Genomic DNA, 21,046 nt, shown 5'->3' with positions numbered 1-21,046 from the left:
CCTCTGTAACTTGATACCCTGATGATCATTTTGACGTTTCAGCACTGGCCAGAATGTTCAGAATACTATGTCAGGACTGGCTGCTCTGCGTGAGGCGAGATGTTGTTAAATTGAAATAAATGTGGTTCAAAGAGTGGCATGTTTAAAATGTGGACAGTTGTAAATTTTCACGTTTGTTCGACGTGGTGGCTATGTTTGTGAGAGGTGTTTGTGAGAATATGTAGTATAGCTAAACATTCTGGTTTAGGTTTGCCACCAATTGCTCCAGTATAGATGCTTGATGCATAAAAATCCTTTGAAAATAGCAGATCTACAAGCTCACAACATGTTGTGAGATTGTACAGTACTGTATCGACTATTTTCAAATTATATAAATAGGTCAGTGGTTTCATAATAATTATCAAAATCTACAAAATTATAACTTGTAAGTAAAGTTTTCAAATAATTTTGAGTAAAAATTACAATAATTGAAAATTGGAAACACTCCAGTAAAGTAAAAATACCTCACACTTGTACTCAAGTACAGTATTTGAGTAAAAAGTTACCACTTTTCCACCACTACAACAAACCATACACCTCATTTAATCACTTAAGCCCTATTTTATACTTATTTTCCCCCCCTATAATGATATGCCTGAAATGGGGACGCTATACTGTAGGTTGAAAGTGATTAAAAAGCAGGAGAACTGTGGTTAAGAGGCAAGCATGTTATTAAAGAACTCAAAGGCCATCCTCAGAGAAGCTGCCAGGTAATTTCAGCACCATACATACAGTATCTCAGTCCTTAATCCGAACTTTTGTTTTTGTTTGTGGATTTTGATCCTGTGTTAAAGAAACCAAACAAAGAACGGGAGCCTTTGAAGATGAGAACAAAGCCCAGCGGAGCCGAGGCTACAGTATAGCGTCTTTACAGTTCCACCTCTTTAATGTGCTGGACTGCTGGCCCTGAGCCACTATAGCTATACTGCAGGCTTCTGTTCTGGGCACCATACTGTAGGCATCCTCATGCAGTTCAACAAACAAACCTGTGTTTGGTTTTAACACGGAATCTTTGGACAAAATTCAGGTCAAAGTCAATTCAAAGCACTGTGTCTATAGTTGCTGTCGGGTGGAAACCTTGTATGTCCATGTCTGGAGTTCCTTATTTATTATTATTTTGATAATATATTTTTTTAAATGGCAATAATATCCCATCTAATTTTAGAGCTTGTAGAGCTTGTAGATCAGCTATTTTCACAAATTTTGCGCGACACTCTTGTCTCCTCTTTAAAAAAAAATAACATTTTTTTCTCTAATGTAATCCTGGACGCTACACTCCAAAAATACTGTACTCAAAGATTTTTTTTTAAAAGTATCTATATGAGGTTCATCATCAATTTGTATCTTTTTGAAAGAAAATGTTGTCGGGGAGCATTTCTTCAGCTTGATTATTATCATATATAAGCAGAGGAAAGAACAGCATTCATCATAAAATGTGTTTTTGGAGCAAGTAGACCAACAACTACAACCACTGCATTTGTGTACTTGGTTGTATTGTGTCAACATGCAGTATCGACCATACGGATTGGTATTCACTTGGTAAATTAAAAGGTTATGGATTACAGCTTCAGATGTAAATCCCATGGACACAAATCAACATTTTGGCTCACCTATTTAGCTCACCCAATAAGCATTCTTCTGGAGCTGATCATTGACCGAATAGAAATTAATTGGACGAACTGTGCCACTGGGCAGATTGAACCCAACATTATTGGACAAAAGCCAATGTTTTTAGCTCCCCTTCTGACCCTTCATGGATTCTGATGGTCATTATTGTGCAATGAATTCTTCACGCTTGATGGTTCATTTATTAGGCATTATTTATTTGACACGCTGTGCAACTGTTCAGTTTAACAGCCAAATTCTTGGACACAAGTCAACGTTAATGCTCACCTTTGCATCGCAGGGAAAGTGAGCATTCTGCCAGGCTTGAACATTCACTCACCAGTCATAATGAGATGAGCTGCACCACGGTTTAAATGCCAAATGTTGGGACACAAGCCAACATTTTGACTTGCCCTATGATATTGTACGCTTCTGGGAAACATAAAAATTGTTTTCGTTTTTTTTTTTTTTGTATTACTAGACAATCTTTACACATTTAAAGTCCCTGTCCACATGTCTCATGGTATTCGCCTTTATTCAATTTACAATTTAGGCATTTGCAGACGCTGTTAACCATTCAGGCCGGGAACACATTTTAGTGAATTACACAGTACATGCACAGTATGTAGCAACACATTTGTTTTTGTAGGCTATTTTTTTTTTTGAATAATATTGTTTTTCCAGAAAACTTAGGTCAGGCCTAAATGGGTTTCCAGAGCAATTTACAATAAGCAAGATAATACATCAAAAGCATTGCAACAGTAATGTAGGATTGTAGGCAAACCATCCCTGGTATTCAATGAATAGTAAATGAGTAAAGTATATTAACTATAGAGTATGTTTTAAATACATATCCCCCCACCCCGGGGACCAGATAATACTCTCTTTCCTCTCCCCTTCCCCTAGCTTTATTTTATTGCTCAGTTTTTTCCCTCCATCATTCAGTCTCTTAGACCCTTAGCTTCCGGCAGAAACTAGACAGCTTTAGATGCACAGGGCGCTACGGGCTTTTCTGATCTGTTCTAATTGGCCAATCAAAGAGGAGGGGAATGCAACAGGTGGAGAGGATGAGGGCTCCGTCAGGCTGAACTTCATTCATTACCACTCACATTGCTAAGTCGGCAAGAGTGCCCATCATATATAGTATATACTGTATTTATAATGTCTAGCTAGTAAGTGGTCACTGCTAGTGCTAATACACAGTCCATTCCTACAAAAATGCACAGGGAGGCAGGGTTGAATTTGGAAATAATAGGAATATACAGTATATTGATGCCTCCCATCAAAACCACTTACTTAGAATACTGTTGAACCCTCTGTTGTGTAATGTTGCACTTGGCAGCCTGTCATGAATTTCAGTTAGACTGTGTCCACTGTAAAAAGACAAATAATTGAGTAATTGTGTAATTCCATTAGCCATTGAGTCTTGTGCAGTAGCTTCAGGTGTAGTTCTTTCTGCAAATGCCTTTATTAGAGTTTGTACTGTACTGTACGTTAGGTAGCATTCTTGAATAATAACAACCAGAGGCAGATTTGGGCTGACGCTTTCATCTGACGGGGGATAAACACTTACGCTAGCTGTAAAACTGAATTTTACACTATCAACTCATCAGAGTCCTTTAAAGATTACACCCCAGAGATCTTTAGTCAGGCTTGTCAACTCATGTTTACCGCAGTTGCAGCTGCCTAGATTAATACCCCGGCAGCCGGGTGGGGGTGAAGGGGCCTGAACGGAAAAGACAGAGTGATCTGCTTTTAATCTTCTCTCAGGTACAATTCAGAGGGCCTTAGTCAGTCTGCCATTCTTTCACCGGGCTAATTACAAAGCGCTAATTATAATTAACGGAGCAGCCGTTAGAGGAGCCGAACCAGAGCGTCCATTAAGCCGTTTAAACCGGATACGCATTATTATTTCATGCCTCTATTAGATCTGCTATTTTTGAAAAATCGTGAACATTTGAGTTTTTACACGATTTTGACCTGATTCTATAAGTGTCTTCTGAATCCTTCTAACGTTTAAAAAAAAACCAAACATGTTTCTATGTCAGTGGTGCTCAAACTCTTTCATATCAAGGATCCCCAAAATGATATGTATTTGGCCACAGACCCCCATCTCAAAATACTTAGTTCCAGGGACCCCCCAGAAGCAAATCCTTTGTTACAAAACGTTCGCTTTAAGATTTGCACACATTTTCACGAATTTTCAAAAATAGCAGATCTAGCTTGTATATCTGCTATTTTTCAATAGTTAAAGCATTCAATAATTCTAGGCCTAAATGGGTTAATTAGCGCACTGGGTTCGCTCTTTTGTTTACCGTAAAAAAAAAAAAAAAAAAAGCCATGATCGTTCGATCCCGCCGCTACCGCCAGATGAAAGCCTCAGATTTTTGTCTTTTGAGATAATATCTCAAAAGCTCATATTATGATGTGAGCTTCAGGTTGAGCCCCCACACACCACCCCCCCTCACTGCTGTATGAGCAGGGACATACTGTAAATTGTTTGCTAATGCTTTACAACATAATCCTAAACATGGCTATTGTTATCTAATGAGCTTTACACTGTGATACAAAACCCGCACTCATTAATAAAGAAGCACAATGCGTTTTGATATGGAGATTTGGTATTTGTAGGAGTATGTGTCGTGACTTAAACAATTTCCTCGCTGTTCATCAACGGGAGTCAGTACTTTAGTAGATTCAGTGCATTCAACAACTCAGGCAGGTTGCTTACCTCTTTCAAATCTCCCAAGACGTCCTTCATGTGTCCAATGTCCTAGAAATATGAATTGTTAAAATGTGTGTGTGTGTGTGTGTGGGGGGGGGAAGGTTGGCAGTGAAGAAGGGCAGCAAAGAGGAGAGATGTTGATGCAGGCTCAAGACGAGATACAGGTGGCCTTTTGAAGCTGTTTTCCACTTCTTCCTCAAGTGACACGTACAGGGCTTTGAAACTTTAAGGCCACTGCACTGTAAAGGGGCTTCAACTCACAGACTGGAGTCGGGGCTGTTTGGATGTGTGCTGGCTGGCCAGTGACGATAAATTCAGGAATCTGCCATTTGCAACCACAAAGAAATGGACATTAGCATAGTTAGATGTTTGATCTCATCTATGGTAGGCTATGAGTAACTGGAACGGAGTGCATAAAAATGCATTATATCTGGAAAAGCGAAATAATTCTTGTTTGAGTCTCTAATAATTCAGCATGCCGTCCATCCAGCCAGTGTTTTCGTTAGATCATGAATCGCATACTATTCCTTAAACAGATTTATTCCAGAAATCATGCGATCAATCGTTTTTTGTAGTATCGTTGTTGGAGAGTAGTTATCACAGCGCATAGGCCTATCTCAATTTGGAAGGAAACTTCTGATTTGAATTTAACCCCATATGGAACTTTAAATTGCTGTACGCGTTTCAGTGTCACATGCCGTAAACAGCTGATCTACAATCTCACAGCGAGTCCGCTGCGCTGCGGCACATTTTTGAGCTTGTAGATCGCTATTTACGGTGCACGACACTGGCAGGCAACGAAAGTATAAATCGGGCATTATTGCCGGAGGGATGGCAGTGGTGTACAGTACAGTACAGTACTGTGTTACTGGGGAGCTGAGTACAGCGCTGAGAGACCTGATTTTGTAATGCAATCTTTGCACACTGATTGGGTTTGGGAAGTAATGCAGGCTCCAGACGTTTGAATTTCAAATAGCAGATGTTTTGCTGTGATACAGGATGAGGGGGCGGGGTGCGGGGGGGGGGGGGGGGGATACACACAGGAACATCAAACGATATCTTCAGTTCATGGGCAAAAAAAAAAAAGGTAAAAAAAGAAAAAGACAAGACACGATAGAGTGTCACTTTCACTCCAGCACACTCCCGCCGCGTACATTAGATGTATCTCGGGGAAACCTTTACAGTACTCAGTGCTGACAGTCAATTTTTTATATATTTGTGTAATCGCTAATGTGTTTAAAATGTGCGAGATGGATTTGGCTAAGTAATCTCTTGGGGGGGAGTGACACATGTAGCTGCATGGGAACCGTTTTTACCAGAGGGGACGCTGTTTCCTTAAGAGGATTAGCGATCTGTCGATCAGTCATGTCGTGTTAAACTTAATGTTCGCAATGGCCTCTTGTCAGGGCCAGAAGACGCCTCCACACTACCCAGCATTAAAATGTATGTTTGCATGCCTCTGAGGTGGGGGGTGGCAATTTGGGATGCATTCTTTATCGTTCACACTGCTAAAACGGGCCCCGTTCTCTTTGCTACTCTTAACCTTTGCCTTGAGCAACGTCACACACATAGATGCAAGGACGTGCAGAGAATGTTAGAGAGGCAGGGGCTGACATTTCTAAAAGGGCCTTTTGGTGAAAACACAGAACATAGCAGACCTCCAAGCTTACAACACAACGTGTTGTGAGCTTGGAGGTCTGCTATTTTTGGTGTTTGATATCACACATTAAGCTTAAAAAAGGCAATACTGGACTACACAGTGAGGGCAATTCTTTCAGCATAAGATGCTGCATTCAAGTTCAGGAGAGATTGGACAAAGAAATTCTCTTGAATGCTGCCTTCAGGTACGGCATGGAAAGAGGGCATCTGCGTTTCTTTCACCATAGTGAAAAAAAACTGCATTCGTGGTCTGGAGGGCACTTTTTACAGACAGGTAAAAGGGCAGGGGCTCAAGCCCCCTTTGATGTCTACTGTATGTGTGCACGTGCCTGCATAGATGTATGTATATGTTACAGTATGTTCAAGAAACCAGTAAAAGTTGTCAAGGAGCACTCGTTTTGACGTTCACCACACACTAATCACCACCAGATGGCGACGTCAGCCACTGCTCTGCCATTCACCAGAGTGTATATAAGAGAGTTACGTCACGCTTTGAACTCGCCGCAGACCGGAAGTGTTTACTCTTTATTTACTAGCCTAGCCTAGCCTAGCCTAGCCTAGCCTAGCCATTAGCTCCATTGTAGTCACTTGGACAGGGCGTTTAACGTGCGCTTGCCCAGGCCTTACGGCCTGGGCATAAATATAACGATTGCATTCACCACGGCTTCGTAACTCGCGCGGCGCTCCGCCGGCCGCGCGGCCCTGGCCCGCTCTTCGCGGCCACTCGCGCCTGCGGCGCTCGGGGGCGAAGAGCAGGACCAAGGTCCGCTGGCCTTCGCGCCGCTTGGGGCTTCGTGGACCCAGGGGGGCCTCGTAACTCGTTTGGGCTTCGTGGATACAGGGGGGCTTCGGTAGCCGCTCGCAGTGTCGTGGACAATAGAGCGGCGCACCGCCTGGAGTACGTTGTTGTGGCGACCGCTTGCTCCGCCCCGTGCCGCACCACGAGTGCTCCGCGTCTCGAATGTGCTGTTTCTCTAATATACTATGACATATATATATATATATGTATGTATATATATGCATGTAAACACTAAGGAGCTGTGGTGGTGTAACACCTTGTGGGCGCTGGATGCTGGGAACCGGGTTCTGAAGTGTAGCTCCTACCCTGTGGCGTTGGATTATTTTAGCAAGCCGTATAGCCTGAAATCAGTTAAGTGATTTCACTTTTACAGTCCCAAAATAAGCACAAACTTTCTTTGATCGCTTCGTCTCGGCGGCCAACAGCTGTAGCACAGACATGACAAAAGCTGATGCATTTCGGCATTTGAAACGGCAAATGTAATCTATGGGCACCCTCTAATTTGTTTGCTTTAATGGTTTATGGACACCGGGGACAGATAAAGTGCGAGGAGAAGACAGAGGCGTGGAGGCTGGATGCTTGGTCAGGAGATGTGTGTTACTTACGACACCTCTTAAATCAGACAGATATAGGGCCACTATAGCACAATCTCGCCGGTTCGATAACGTGAGCGAGCTGCTAGGTGAACCGATTAGCATTAAAGAGAGAGGGAGAACGAGGTAGAGGCAATATGTGGGTGTGGGTGAGAGAGAGAGCGAGAGAGGGAAAGAGAGAGAGAGCCAGAGAGTGGGAGGTACGGTACACGGTGATTGAAATGCTCCAACGTACCCCCTTCCTTCATCTGCTCAAACAGCCCCAAGTTCCTCCCCTATCGGCCCACGTGAAAAATAAATCTGAGTTTCAGGTCACAATCCAGTCGATGCCAAGTCAATCCGCCATAATTGGTTGGCGTCACATGGCGGACCGGGGCTGAAATCTATCGGGCAGCCAGGCGGGAGGAGGCCTAATTGGTGTCAGCTCGGGTTGCGGTGCTGCTGCCGGAATACAGGTCCAGGCCTACTGGCCCCGCTGGCAGACCACTTTTAACAGCTTATTCCATTCTTCTTCTCCCCCGTCTCCCTCCGCTTTTACACGTCTCTCTCGCTCGCTCCCTCTGTGTCTGTTCCAGGCTCTGTTCGGGGAGAGATGCAGAGGATCGCGGGAGTTTGGGAATTAACCGCAATTACGGGGAAGTTTTGCATGCAGGACGCGTGGTGTGAGCAGCAGGATACTTCTGCTGAAGGTTTCCTTTGAATCCCATGACAGTAGTAGAATCTGTTTGTTGTTTGTGAAGGTTTGTAGGCTGTATCACGCACGAGTAGAGAACAGTAAAGCCACGTGTGTGCTTAGTTGCTCACCGGTGCAATGCATCACAATGCAATGCAATGCGCTGCATTTTGAGCTTGTAGATCGACTATTTTTGGCATGACACCCTGGTGCGCAACAAAAGTACAAGTCGAGCTTAACCACTTGGACCCTGGCATCCTTATTCTGGGCATGGCAAACATTCTGCGAAAATAGAAGATCTATAAGCTCACGTTGCGTTGCAATGCATTGCAATGAGCTTATAGATCTGCTATTTTCAGTGGAGAGATTTGATATAGATGGAAAAAGGGAGGGAGCTGAAGTTATGCTTCTACATGAGACTGCTCACCATCATAAGTAGGGATGGAGTTCGAAACAAGCGCCCGCTACAAACTCGATAACAAATGTATTGTTTTGGAGCTTCAGAGCGTACGTTTTTTTTTTTTTACATGTATGTACCTTGGTGCATCTAAGTGACAAATAAAGTGAATCTGATTCTGATACCCGGTATCAATAAGCTTTGGGCGTACCAAGCTTGTTATCGAGCATAGCGGCCTATGACGTCATGTTTAAACAATCAAGATAAGAGGCGATCAAGACATTATTACAGTACTATTCACAAAAAGCCATTTAACACTTATTGCACACTAATGAATAATTAATTTAATTAATGATATTTATTCATAATATTTGTTACTTTTGTCTCTGTCATCTTCATACTGTAGATGGTGGTCAGCCACAAACTCACAGTCACAACAACTGGCCAATAAAAAAAGATACCAGTTCTGTTCAGAATTTGTCACAAAATAGTGGACTCGATAAAAGCCTGGCTCAATAAGGAGGACCGATAAGTTGCTCATTATCAATACAAATTAACGAGCTCCATCCCTAATCATAAGACATCGTTCACCGAAAAGAAGGATGGTCAGCTGTAAAACATTAAGTGGTCAAATGGTTCGACGAAAAGAACCAGATATAGATTAGCCAAATTTGCTAAATTGAAGTATAAATGTTGCATAGACCTGCGGTTCAACTTCACTGTGCCTAGCAGCATAACGTCCCTGTTGGGCAGAAACCTTGTATCTCCAAGTTTCAAATTTGTACATTTTTTCGCAAAGTAAAGCCCTGCTTCTTCATACAAGGCCGTCCCACAAAAGTAGTGAAAACAGCAGATCTACAAGCACACAACGCCTCGTTGCTTGTAGATCGGCTGTTTTCACTAGTTTAGTTCATTTTTAAAATGATAAATACAAAACGAACGGTTTTGGACATACTGTAGGTTTCCACCCGACAACAACGATAAGCTAGTGAAAGTTTGGTCGTTTGATTGCAGCATATAAACTGTAGATCAGTAGCTGCCGAGGCACACTGGTTCCCCAATATACCTGTACAGAGACAAACTCTTGTCTTGGCAACATCATTGTGAGCTTTTAGAAGCGTTATAGAAGATTTATACAAGCCATAACACATGTTATAGAGGCAATTTGCCATAGAAATGTATGCAGGTGTGCCTTGAGATTTTGATATTCCCTTTTATGTGCCTTGTACACCACTGCCTTAGATGAATTACCTCAACTAAAATCCTCTGGTCTGGTTCTTATGAGACCAAATGAAACGGCGAAAATGACTTCGGTCTTTGTTCGTATGAATAACATTTTTGTTCTTACTAATGGTTCCGTTGTAGTTCATCCGTTGTTGTGGTTGTAATTGTTGATAATATTTTTGTTGCTCATTCGTGTCATGCTAAATCAAGCATGTGACTAAATGACTGTGGTCTGTCAAAGTGACTCGTAATGTAAATTGTGAACCCAGCATGTGGTGACAAGGTGTCATCTGCTCAAAGGGACATTAACATGACAGCAGTAATTACGAAATGATCACGCCGACTACAAATACCTAACATTAAAACTCACCAGTTCCCATTATGGCCGCTGTCAGACACAAACCTCGTATGTCCAATACCGTTACTTTTCACGAAATGGGGGGAACATTGCCTGTGTTCCAGTGGACCCAAAGTAGTCATTATTTAGTCGCAAGCTATTGTTCATACTCTTTATTGGTTAAATATTCATAAAAGCACACAGACACTCTTAAAGGACAACTTTAGTTTTTTACAACAAGGGTTCATATTTTAGATTGCCATTAAAGAATATAAAAGATGAGTGTTAAAATGATTTCATTCACTTCTTTCTATTGTTTTAGAGATTCTTATTTCAGTGGTTGGGGCATGCGTACAAGTGGCTATATGTCATTTTACACAGAATGAGCCCATTCCCAAGATACAACGCAATCTTTCATGGTTGGATGTGACTTATGGGGGCTAGAAGTGTTACTGTAAATAGCAATAAAGAAACTGCAGGCTTATTGTGTATAAAAATACATATTTAGCCACTTGTACGCATGCCCCCATGCGTACGCATGCCCCACATTTTAGCACAGTAAACACGATAAAACAATAGAACGAAGCAAATGAAAACATTTTAACACTCACTTTTTCTTTTCTCTAATTACAATCTAAAATATGAACCGTTGTTGTAAAAAAACAAAGTTGTCCTTTAACTACTTTAAACCTGGCGTCTCTATTTTGGGCATATCATTATACCGTACACAGCAGGTGAAACGTTTCAAACATTTTCAAACAAATGGCGTAAAGCAGACCTGTGAGCTGAAAACATGTCGCGATGTGACATGTTTTGAACTTGTAGATCAGCTATTGTCACAGAGTCATATGACGAAGGATCAAATTGATTCATGAAATAAAAACAATGAAGCGTGGAGATAAGAGGTTTCTGCTCGACAGTGACAATGGACTCTTATTAGAGCTTTTAAATAGCTTATTGCAATTGTATTATGATGACTTCCATTATTATGTTTTATGTATTTTTTAATGTATTTTCGTCCTTTTACTAATTTATCATTGACGCCTAAGGGCGAGAAGGGTGAGGTCGCGCTGAAACAACAGACTGACACAATATATCCATATATGGGCTTTCCCAGATATGGGCTTATTGATGACATCAGGGGTCTCCATATATAGGCATAAAAAAGGGACAAGGACGGAATTAATTTGCAAGTGTGACTCGTGTCGCAAAAAACACACTGATTATCATGAGACTGACTCAATATGTCCATATATGGGTATTCCCAGCCAGATATGGGCTTAATATTGATGACATCAGATATCTTGGCCATATAAGGAGCGTGACATGAGGCGTGACGGACGGACATGATCTGCAGGTTTTCATACTAAATGCTACCTATGGTCACAATTAGTTGTTGAATGATGTGTATTGGTTGTGTTCACTACTGTTGCAAACCAAATTGCCCCATGGAGACAACAAAACCTATCCAATCCAAAAATCCAATCCAATCATTATAGGAGAGAGGTGAACTGAACATGTTACATTTCTCAAGGCTAGCCTTAATAATGTCCTTTGAATATCCGTGCTCATAATCATCATAGACCTCCATAGCTCCAACAGCTAAAAAATGTAGTACATTCAAACCTGGGAATGTGGGCATTACTGGGTCCGAGAGTTACAATGACGAACAAAAATATGTTTTTTTTTTTGTCGGATTGCAAATCCATTGTGAGGCTGGTGTTGATGTCTGCAGAGAGTGCAGAGAAGCAGAGAAGTTATTTGAGATTTCCACATTACAAGACTCAGCCTCAGCCTTGGAGCCTCATAGCCTGTGGCACTTGATATTTTGCCCGAGGAAAGGAAAGCAGGGCCTGTTCTTACTGCATACTCTATCATTAAGTCATGGTTCAGCCCCCATCATCATATCATAAGGAGCCACTCAGGGGGAGACGGCTTTTGTTCTCATTTCACTATCTGCAGATTGATTTGGAATATCAACTAACCAGCATGGGTGAGAAATAAAATTATATACACAGCAACAACATAAGCAAAAAGTAGCTGAAGATTGGTTAGCTGTCAGAGTTGTACTCTGGCATATTTTGTTGCGGCCTCAGCGGTCGTGTTATCTCTGATCCACGAAGACAATTGTGACTTGGTCTTTCTTCTTTTAACCCATTTAGACTGGGGAGGTGGGAACCCCCTTTTGGGGTTTTACCTTTCAATCCAGGAACCCCTTTGGGGTAGTTGTTGCCACAGATATAAACAGCTAGATGCCTCGTTCGCCTCTGCAGTTCATTGGAGCGACGTGCAACAATCGTAGTCCGGACTTCCTGGAAAAACCAAGGGATAGCTGCCAGTCAAAGTGACTATTGGCCAATCACACCGCGTTTTTTCCGGGACTTATCCAAGGACTACAATTCTATTCAGCAGAGCCAGTTCCGATGTTGCGCGGCTCAGCTATTCTTACAGGCTGCGTACGTAAAGACCCGCCCCCACCTGCCTCTGATTGGCCTAGCAATGTCCGTATGTGTGACGCACGTGGAAGAGATGCACACGGATTCCCTTGGTCCCTCGATGCATATGCACCAGAGCCGAAGGAGGCGTCTACCTTTCTATGTCTATGGTTGTTGCTATGTACAGTATACAGTATAGCAACATCATCTTTTTGTAATTCTTGGTTTTTAGTTTAGTTTTTAATTTTATTTTTTCAGAAAACCTTTTCTAAATGGGTTAAGATGAGATATCATTACACACCTTTAGAATCTGGACATAATTTCATGTCATAATATAGGGGAACATTCGCAAAATAGCAGTACAAACTCACAACAGGTTGCAAGGCGACACATTGTGCAGCCCTGTGGATCTGCTATTTTCTTCAACTTGAGGGTTCAAGTGGCTAATAAAGCATGCTTTAGGCATGTGTGTTCCAAACACCTACTTCAACTGCTCAGCCTGTTGGAGGTGAAATGGTTTGTAGGATTTCGTCGTTGTCGGTGGAAACCTTGTATGTCCAAAACCGTTCGTTTTTATCATAAAAAAAAAATCTACAAGCACACAACGCCTCGCACCGCCATGAAGCAGGGCTTTACTTTGCGCAAAAACATACAAATTTGGAACTTGGAGATACAAGGTTTCTGCCCGACAGTGACGATTTGTTAAGGAGCACTCATGAATGAATCCTATACATGGTGATAACTGGCCTCAGCGCTGAGTCTCTGTCTAAAAGTTCCACCTACAGTAGCTTTCTCCCCCATCTCTCCGGCGCTCTGCGGCTACTTACTGTGTAGCGGCTTCACCGCGACCTGTGACCCCTGCTCTCAATAGGGGACGGTAATTAAGGGCTGGCTTCTCCAGCCCGACTCTCAGCGCGATTAAATATTTCATCACCTCCCCGTTTTCACACTAAACGGAAGCTCTCGGAGGAATCGGGCCACACCCAGGCTCACCGGCGCACGAGGGGCTTCGGCTAATGACACGGGGAGCACTTTATGATAAACTACAGGGTTAAAGATCACATGCTGTACAGCCAAGAGGGATGTTTAATCATCCCACGCCGTCTGCGGGGGACGATTGATCATTTCTCGAGGTGTTTTTGGAGCCGCTGCGATTATACGCTGCCGCTGGAATATTCTGCTGAGATCCGCGTGGCGTTCCAGTAACGAGGGCCCTCCGGCGTGGGCGGCGTGCCAGAGAGGCCAGGGAAACACAGCATGCTCGAGGCGGACTTGTGTAACTTAATTAACTATATTTATATACACTGCATATTCTATTTCCAGATAACCTTTTCATACGGCTCCCGACAAACCCAGAATTTATTACGGATTAGCTTTAACCAAAGGTCAGATTACCATTAGTCAACAACATACACTACGTCTTCGCGCTCGGGTCGGTGCACACGGCCCCTTCCAGCTCATGTCAGGCGTGTGATCCCAACTGCACGTTAATGATGTGTTTTTTTTTAGACTTTGGTTTGTTATACATGTAGATATATTTTGATGAGGCTTCCACGTATGAATGAAGGAACCATGTACAGGTTCATAAAATATAGCCTTAAAGGACCACTTTGTTTTTTTTACAACAAGGGTTCATATTTTAGATTGTAATTAGCGAAAAGAAAAGAGGAGTGTTAAAACGTTTTCATTCAGTTCTTTCTATCCTTTTAGCGCATTTTAATTACATTGATTTCAGTGGTTTGGGGAATGCGTGCAAGTAGTTAAATATGTCCTTTTAGATACAGTTCCCGGAAGTTAGATACAATTTCCAAGAAGCACAATCTTTCATGGGCAGATATGGGGGCTAGTAGTGTTACTGTAGTAATAAAGAAATAGGTAAAAGGTAATAATATCGTGGCAGGCAACACAGAAAGACGATTTTGAATCAGTCAATGAGTTAACGCAAACCTCACCTGGCTTCACTTATACACTTATAAGCACGGTCACACCGCACTGTTATTCTACCGATGAGGAAGTATTCTGCCAATGCATTTCAATGGGAATGGAGCAGTTTGCTGCCATTTGCAGATTTCTACCAATGCATTGAAATGCATAGGTAGAATCCGTCCTCATAGATAGAATAAATGTGCGGTGTGACTTAAACCTTAACTAAAGAGAAGTAGAGTTCAGTTTTTAAGCACCACATATCTCATTCTGGAACAAACTCGGTTCTTTTACATCAAAGCTAAAATAGCTTTCTACATACAGCTGCCTTTTATTGATATTTGTAAATCATTCTTCGATTATTTTTGTTAAAATCTTTACAGATTTTTTTATTGCATTCAAATTTAGAATGTGTTTATTTTGTGTCCTCTTGATGTCCCAATGCTTAATGTTTTATATGAAGCACTTTGAATTGCCTTGTTGTTGAAAAGAAAAGAAGAAAAGAAGACAAAAAACTTGTCTTGCCTATATACCTTGTTGACTGCAGTCCCCCAGATGTCAATACTAGGCTCCATCCATTTCTCCCGACCACAACGAAACAAAATATATCTTTGTGCGAGAATAGCCTATGATGTGCTATCGTCCATTTTCGCCAAATGCTTGCCCCGGTATAGGGGTTTTAATGGGCGCAAGTGTCTTCAGTCGGGGTCTGGTATATTCTCCATGGCAGCTGTAAACAGCCTCTTTGTCAGTCAGTGACTCAATAGATTTAACAGGTGGATGTGAGGCGCATACTAACGTGGCCGTCTATAAGACTGCCAGTCTCCCGCCCCCTCCAGCTAAGTGGCCCACGTGGAGACAATGTCATCTCTGTGAGAGGCAGAGAGGGGCTGCAGTTTTGATCTAGCTAAACACAGGCTGGGATGGAGAGGAAATAGAAAGAGACGTTGACCTTTTGAGTTGTTGAATAATGAAAAAGCAAATAAAGTCGGGGGCCCTGTCCTGTGTCACTGCTCATTTTTCTCAAACTGCACTTGGGCAAAAGCCAGAGATGTTGGAAGGTTCTGCCTTTGCCTTTACCTTACATTTGCCTTCTAGGAAAAAATTATAATAATCTTTGGATGGCCCCTTTTCAAAAATAGAAGATCTACAAGCTGTGAGCTTGTATATCTGCTATTTTTCAATAGTTAAAGCACAAAATAATTGAAGTGAATCCTTGTACCCAGGGCCCAGACCCACACCCCTGCCTGTCTACTTGTCCTTTCCTCGAGCGAAAGGTAAATGTTGAATGTATCCAAACTGACGAATCTTGCGTTTTTCCAGTGCCTACCAGGTGGTGGTGGAGGAGGAGCGCCCTCGCAGGGCGAGAGGCACGGCGGAGATCCTGCGCTGCTACCCGGTGCCCATCCACTTCCAGAACGCCACGCTGCTCAACTCCCAGTACTACTTCACGGCCCAGTTCCCCGCCACGGGCATCCACTCCCCGCAGCCCTTCACCGTCGGGGACAACAAGACCTACAGCGGCTACTGGAACGCTCCTCTGTTGCCCCAGAAAAGCTACAGCGTCTACTACCAGGCCGTCAGCACAGCAAACGGGGTGCGTTGACGTTCGACAGATCTTTTATTTATTCTGGGTCATCACTCGATGAGGGGTGTGGGGGTTTGACATCATCGCATAGGAGAAATAGGCTGCGAAGAAATACACAGAAGCCTTATGTTATTGATGTCCACAGATAAAAGGGTAGGCTATAGGGTGAAAAACCAGTTGCGTTTCGCTTTAAGGTAGGCCTACCTGTGTGGTTAATTGGCATTCCTGCTTACAGAAAAATATAATATCCACAAGTTTCCTGTGTCCCACGAGCCCTTGTGTGAAAGTTGGGCATCCCTTCCTGTTCCTCTTATCTGTGAGCGTGTGACACCTGAATCTCATCTCAATGCATGGTGATTACTTGGTGCTTTGCTAACACAACGCCTGCCACCGCGTCGCCAAAACAATCCACTATTCACTGCCGAGGCTTTTTTATATAATAATTACCTGTTCTGGAGTGCCTCTGTGCACGTGCCGTGTGCACACGGTGTGCGCGGCCACCCCATTTTGAGCCTATGTAGTATAGTATAGTATAGTATAGTATAGTATAGTATAGTATAGAGTAGTATAGTATAGTATACAGTAGTATAGTATAGTACCTGAAAAGCACTTTGTGCTGGCCAACAAAGGGCCGTGAGAGAATACTTTTTTAGCAAACTAGCTGTACACAGCCTGGTCAGAGTACGCTCCTCACTTGAAAGCAAGCACTCGGTCCACATCAAACAATGCTAAATGGTACATTAGGTTGAGCTTTAGTCCCAAACATGTGTCTGGTGCATTGACGTACTGGCTGACTGACTGCATGTCTAACGAGACTGAAGTGGCCGGACACCCTAGGACTCCCTGAGCACACACAGACTCCATATAGAGACCCATGCGCACATTTTAGGAACATGGTCCCTTTATAGACGTGGCTGTACTACTATACGGTGGGGTGTGTGTACACAATAAAATCCTCAGTGGTAAAATAGCATTGCTGTCGGGCAGAAACGTACCTCTAATCTCCATATTCAATATTTTGTGTGTTTTTTTTTTTTTTTTTTCGTAAATGAATGCCCTAATTGATCATACAACAGCGGCACCCAAAAGTATCAAAAGAATCCTGAAAAGTACCGGTTCTGGACATAATGAGGTTGCCACCCGACCGGGACTATATCCATTTGGAGCTCTGAAAGGTTCCATTTGTACCCTCTCAGAGTGAAATGAACACTCACACTGAGACGGGATAGCAGAGCCATGGACTGTGACATGCGCTCCACCTCCCATTATCCAAGCCTGCTTTCCCTGTCTCTTCTAATAGAGCACCCGCAGCACCAGGTGCCGAGACGCTGCTTTGATCAGTGGGATTTTAAGGGGCACTTTACCCACCATGACACGGTTCAGAATTGTACACGGGAGGGGCGGCCATAGCTGAGTGGGTAGAGAGACCGTCTGGGAATTCGGAAGGTTGCCTGTTCGATCCTCAGCTCGCACCGTGGGTTAACGCAGAAAAGCAATTTCCCCTCCCCGCGGACCAGAAAAGATTACAAAATAAATCCCTTTCCCCATCAGATCCTAATTGTCTTTGTCAATTTTGAGATGCAGGCAATGTGTATCAATGTGAGCAATCCAAAAAAGAATTGTGTGTTTTAAAGGAAATTCTAAAAAGATATGTTCAAAGCTTATTTCATTCTCATAACAAAGGCGTTATAATGGGTGGTATAGTTTCTGGTTGTTTTCCATAGTCAGGGTTGTCCATGGGTCAGCCGTCAATAACAGCGAGCCAGACAATTGTTCAGCATATCGACAGCGTCTCTTGAGTGGCAGGTGGGATCTTCTTTGAGCAGGGCCAACACGTCTTCAGCCAAGGGCAAGTGGGGGCACAGGCAGGCAGTGGCTGAATACCATTAAAGCAGAGTTTGGCCTCGAGACGGAAAGGTCTGAAACCTTCCGGGCCGGGGGGACTGAAGCGGTTTTGGGTCTTCCTCGAACAAACAGAATGAGAGAACAGAGAGTTTCTTTGTCGACTGTATGAAACTCGATCTCAATGATACGCAGACACCGCCGTCATTGGTTTTTACACGTCCAGGTTTTGATTTATGAAGGTCCCATGCACTCCTACTCATTAAGCACTCATCGCAATGGAAGGTACGGTGCCTCAGACGAATGAGAATCACTTTAGACGTCAAGGTAGGATAAATGTGCAGGACTTTTTATCCAAGGTGTTATTGGTGAAGGAACACACCGGCACTCATTCAGGGCGTAAGTACCAATCTGGCAAGCCATCGTCAAGAAGAAAAGGGACCGCCCACTTGTCCCTTTTCTTTCTCGAGAGAATGATACTGTACTGACACCGTACAGTATGTACCGAGAACCATTGTAAGTGAAAGGATGTACATAGAATAGACCAGTGATTCTCAAACTTTTTTTTTATTTCAAGGAGCCCCGGTTTGGTTATGCATTTAGGCAACGGAAGCCCAGAACTCTGAGAGTGTACATTTGTACACTCTCAGAGTTACACACCCATAAGGGCCCCTTTGATTCCTGACTGTCAATCATTTAACCCTGGAAACCCCTCAAGGACACCTGGGGGTCCGGCCTTGAGAACCATTGCAATGAACAACGACACACCACGTGTAATTATCTTTCACAAATAGGTGACATTAGCACTCGGTGAAGGCAAGAACCTTCCATAATACCAGGTGTATTTAATGTTTTAATATAGCTGGCTCTTCAATTAAAAGCCCTCTGACAGCTGTAAAGCCAGGATACTGTGCTGTGAACAGGGGCGTCACACCAAATTCTGGGCCCTGGGTACAAGGATTCACTGCGGGCCCCCCATGAATGTTAACTATTGAAAAATAGCAGATATACAAGCTCACAGCGCGGCACCGAGTGCCGCACTGCAAGCTTGTAGATCTGCTATTTTTGAAAAATCGTGAAAATGTGTGCCAAGAAACCTCTGTTTTCATGTCAGTGATGCTCAAACTTTTTCATGTGAAGGACCCCCCATCTCAAAATATCTAGTTCCAGGGACCCCCCAGAAGCAAAATTTGAGTTACAAATGTTCACTTAAAAAATACATATATTCAATGATTTGCGCACATTTTCACGACTTTTCAAAAATAGCAGATCTGCAAGCTTGCTGCAAGCTTATATCTGCTATTTTTCAATAGCTAAAGTTACTAGGGCCCCTCCACCTTGGGCCCTGGTAACTCAGTCCCACTTTCCTACCCCTTGTGACGCCCCTGGCTGTGAATGCAGTGACCACGTGATGGCATCAAGACTCTCTCTGTTATTCTCATTGTGTTTCTTGTGGCCTCCAAAACTCTCCATCTCCAATACTCTGCTTCCACCTCCGATTGGATCCAAGTTGAGATCAAGCGCGAGGACACAGCTCTCTGCTCTTTGATGTTGCGTGGTACTCATCGCCTCTCACCTCCTCTGAGTCCTCTCCTCATCTAGTACAGGGCCATTGCTGATAGCCATAGTTGTGTCCTCGTATAGATGGTTTCAACAGTCTGTTGCTAGGAGAAAACCTCTGGTCCGCTGTTTGCACACCATTAAGAAAGCTCAATTCGAACTGAAATCGACCACATCTGATAATAATGCAGGATAAAGAAAGCGTGTGTGGACATTGATGTGTAGATTGGCCAAGGCGACTATCAAGCTATTCACCTCTATGTACAGCAGTGTCCCCAGGAAACAGTCACAAATCGAATGCTCACAAAGGTTTGGAACATTCTGGGGGAGCAGTGTCATTGTTTGCATTCCGGAAACGTCCAAACTTTGTCCAAGGTTGTTCTCAGACCTGGAACTTTTATTCGGTAGAACCAATTCGGAAAGCAGGCTTCACACAATGTGTCAGTTTGAGGCCCTGGTGTGGTGTGTCGCTGTCACAGGCCTCTGGTTTCCTCCCACAGTGCCTGGGCACTTCCAGCCACTGGCTGGCTGCAGAGACAGATCAGGGTTGGCAGTCAAATCAGCAACAACAGCCCGGCGCCGCTAATCTGCACTGTGGTGGAGTCTCGCACCTAACAGGGTTTGGTGTCACAGTCGTTGAGCTTCGACCGACGATAAGACAGGGTGGGGGTGTAGGTGGGACTGGGGAGCACTCTGGACTGAGAAAAAGTTTTCTTTTTGTTGAAAATCCTTCATTTTTGTGGAGCACTTTCGACGTGCTGGAAGGGTCGTGCAGCAAAGTCAACTGTATGCATTGTCGTCTCCGCCAGCCTGAAAGGCATGGCCGAGACTATGTTTTGCATCCTGTCCGTCCGTGCGTCTATCGGTCAGTCTGTCCGCGTCCATCCGTCCTTCCATCTGTGGACAGCTAATCTCTGGCACTGTTGGCACAAGGTCAGCGAAACGGTGCACGCACACCCCCTGGGTGCCAGAGCAGAACCTCTGCCCCAAATTTGAGCCACCAGGAGGCGGATTTGTGAAAAACTAATTTTTGGACTGTACTCCTACAGATTTTGTCAAAAAATCATGTGAATCGGTACACAGTATCTCTATAGTCATTAACTCACTGAACGCCATAAACGTCTTATACGTCTTTGGACCTCGGTGCCATAAACGTCTTTTACGTCTTTTTAATTAATCAAAAGTTTTATCATTTTTTCATAATTGTAATTTCAAAAAAATCGCTCTAGAAGTTGGCCATATGCCTCCGTGACCTGAGCGATACGGCCGATTTGACTGTAGCACCAGTGTAACACAGTCCGGCGGAAAATCGGTATAGCCGAAGATTGGTTCCGGCCGTTTAAATGTTATCTAAAACGTTCGTTTATACACTTTCCCGTGCATCCCTGACGAACTATAAGTACTCAAAAAACGCAGAAAATTCTCAGGATTCCAGCGGTGCCATCCATTCTTCTCTACCTATCCTTGATCGCGATCGCCAGGGTTCCGAAGTGTGTAGCATGCTAGCTAAAAGGCCTGGCCAAAATGTAAACAACAGGCCCAAACCAAAAAAAAGATGGACGTCTTCTTCCTTCTTCTGTTAGTTGATCAGATAGTAGGAGACCACCCTCTGGTGGTTTTCAAATGGTATTGCACTCCAGATTGCAC

The 21,046-nt window shown here is 43.4% G+C and overlaps 1 protein-coding gene across 8 annotated transcripts in view; it reads left to right on the top strand.

The window, feature by feature from the left end:
- LOC308284704 (receptor-type tyrosine-protein phosphatase mu) overlaps nt 1-21,046 on the top strand; it is a 337,583-nt gene that overhangs the window by 191,012 nt on the left and 125,525 nt on the right. For all 8 annotated transcript variants that reach the window (XM_080725420.1, XM_080725419.1, XM_080725418.1 and 5 more), the window contains exon 13: nt 15,733-16,006. In XM_080725420.1, the coding sequence (XP_080581546.1) occupies nt 15,733-16,006 (274 nt within the window). The remainder of the gene's footprint in view (nt 1-15,732; nt 16,007-21,046) is intronic.

This window comes from Nannobrachium achirus (genome assembly GCF_963921795.1).
Source record: "Nannobrachium achirus genome assembly, chromosome: 5".
NCBI classification, from domain to species: domain Eukaryota; kingdom Metazoa; phylum Chordata; class Actinopteri; order Myctophiformes; family Myctophidae; genus Nannobrachium; species Nannobrachium achirus.
The sequence above is the reverse complement of the archived record's forward strand: the minus strand, read 5'-3'. Positions and strand labels throughout refer to the sequence as shown.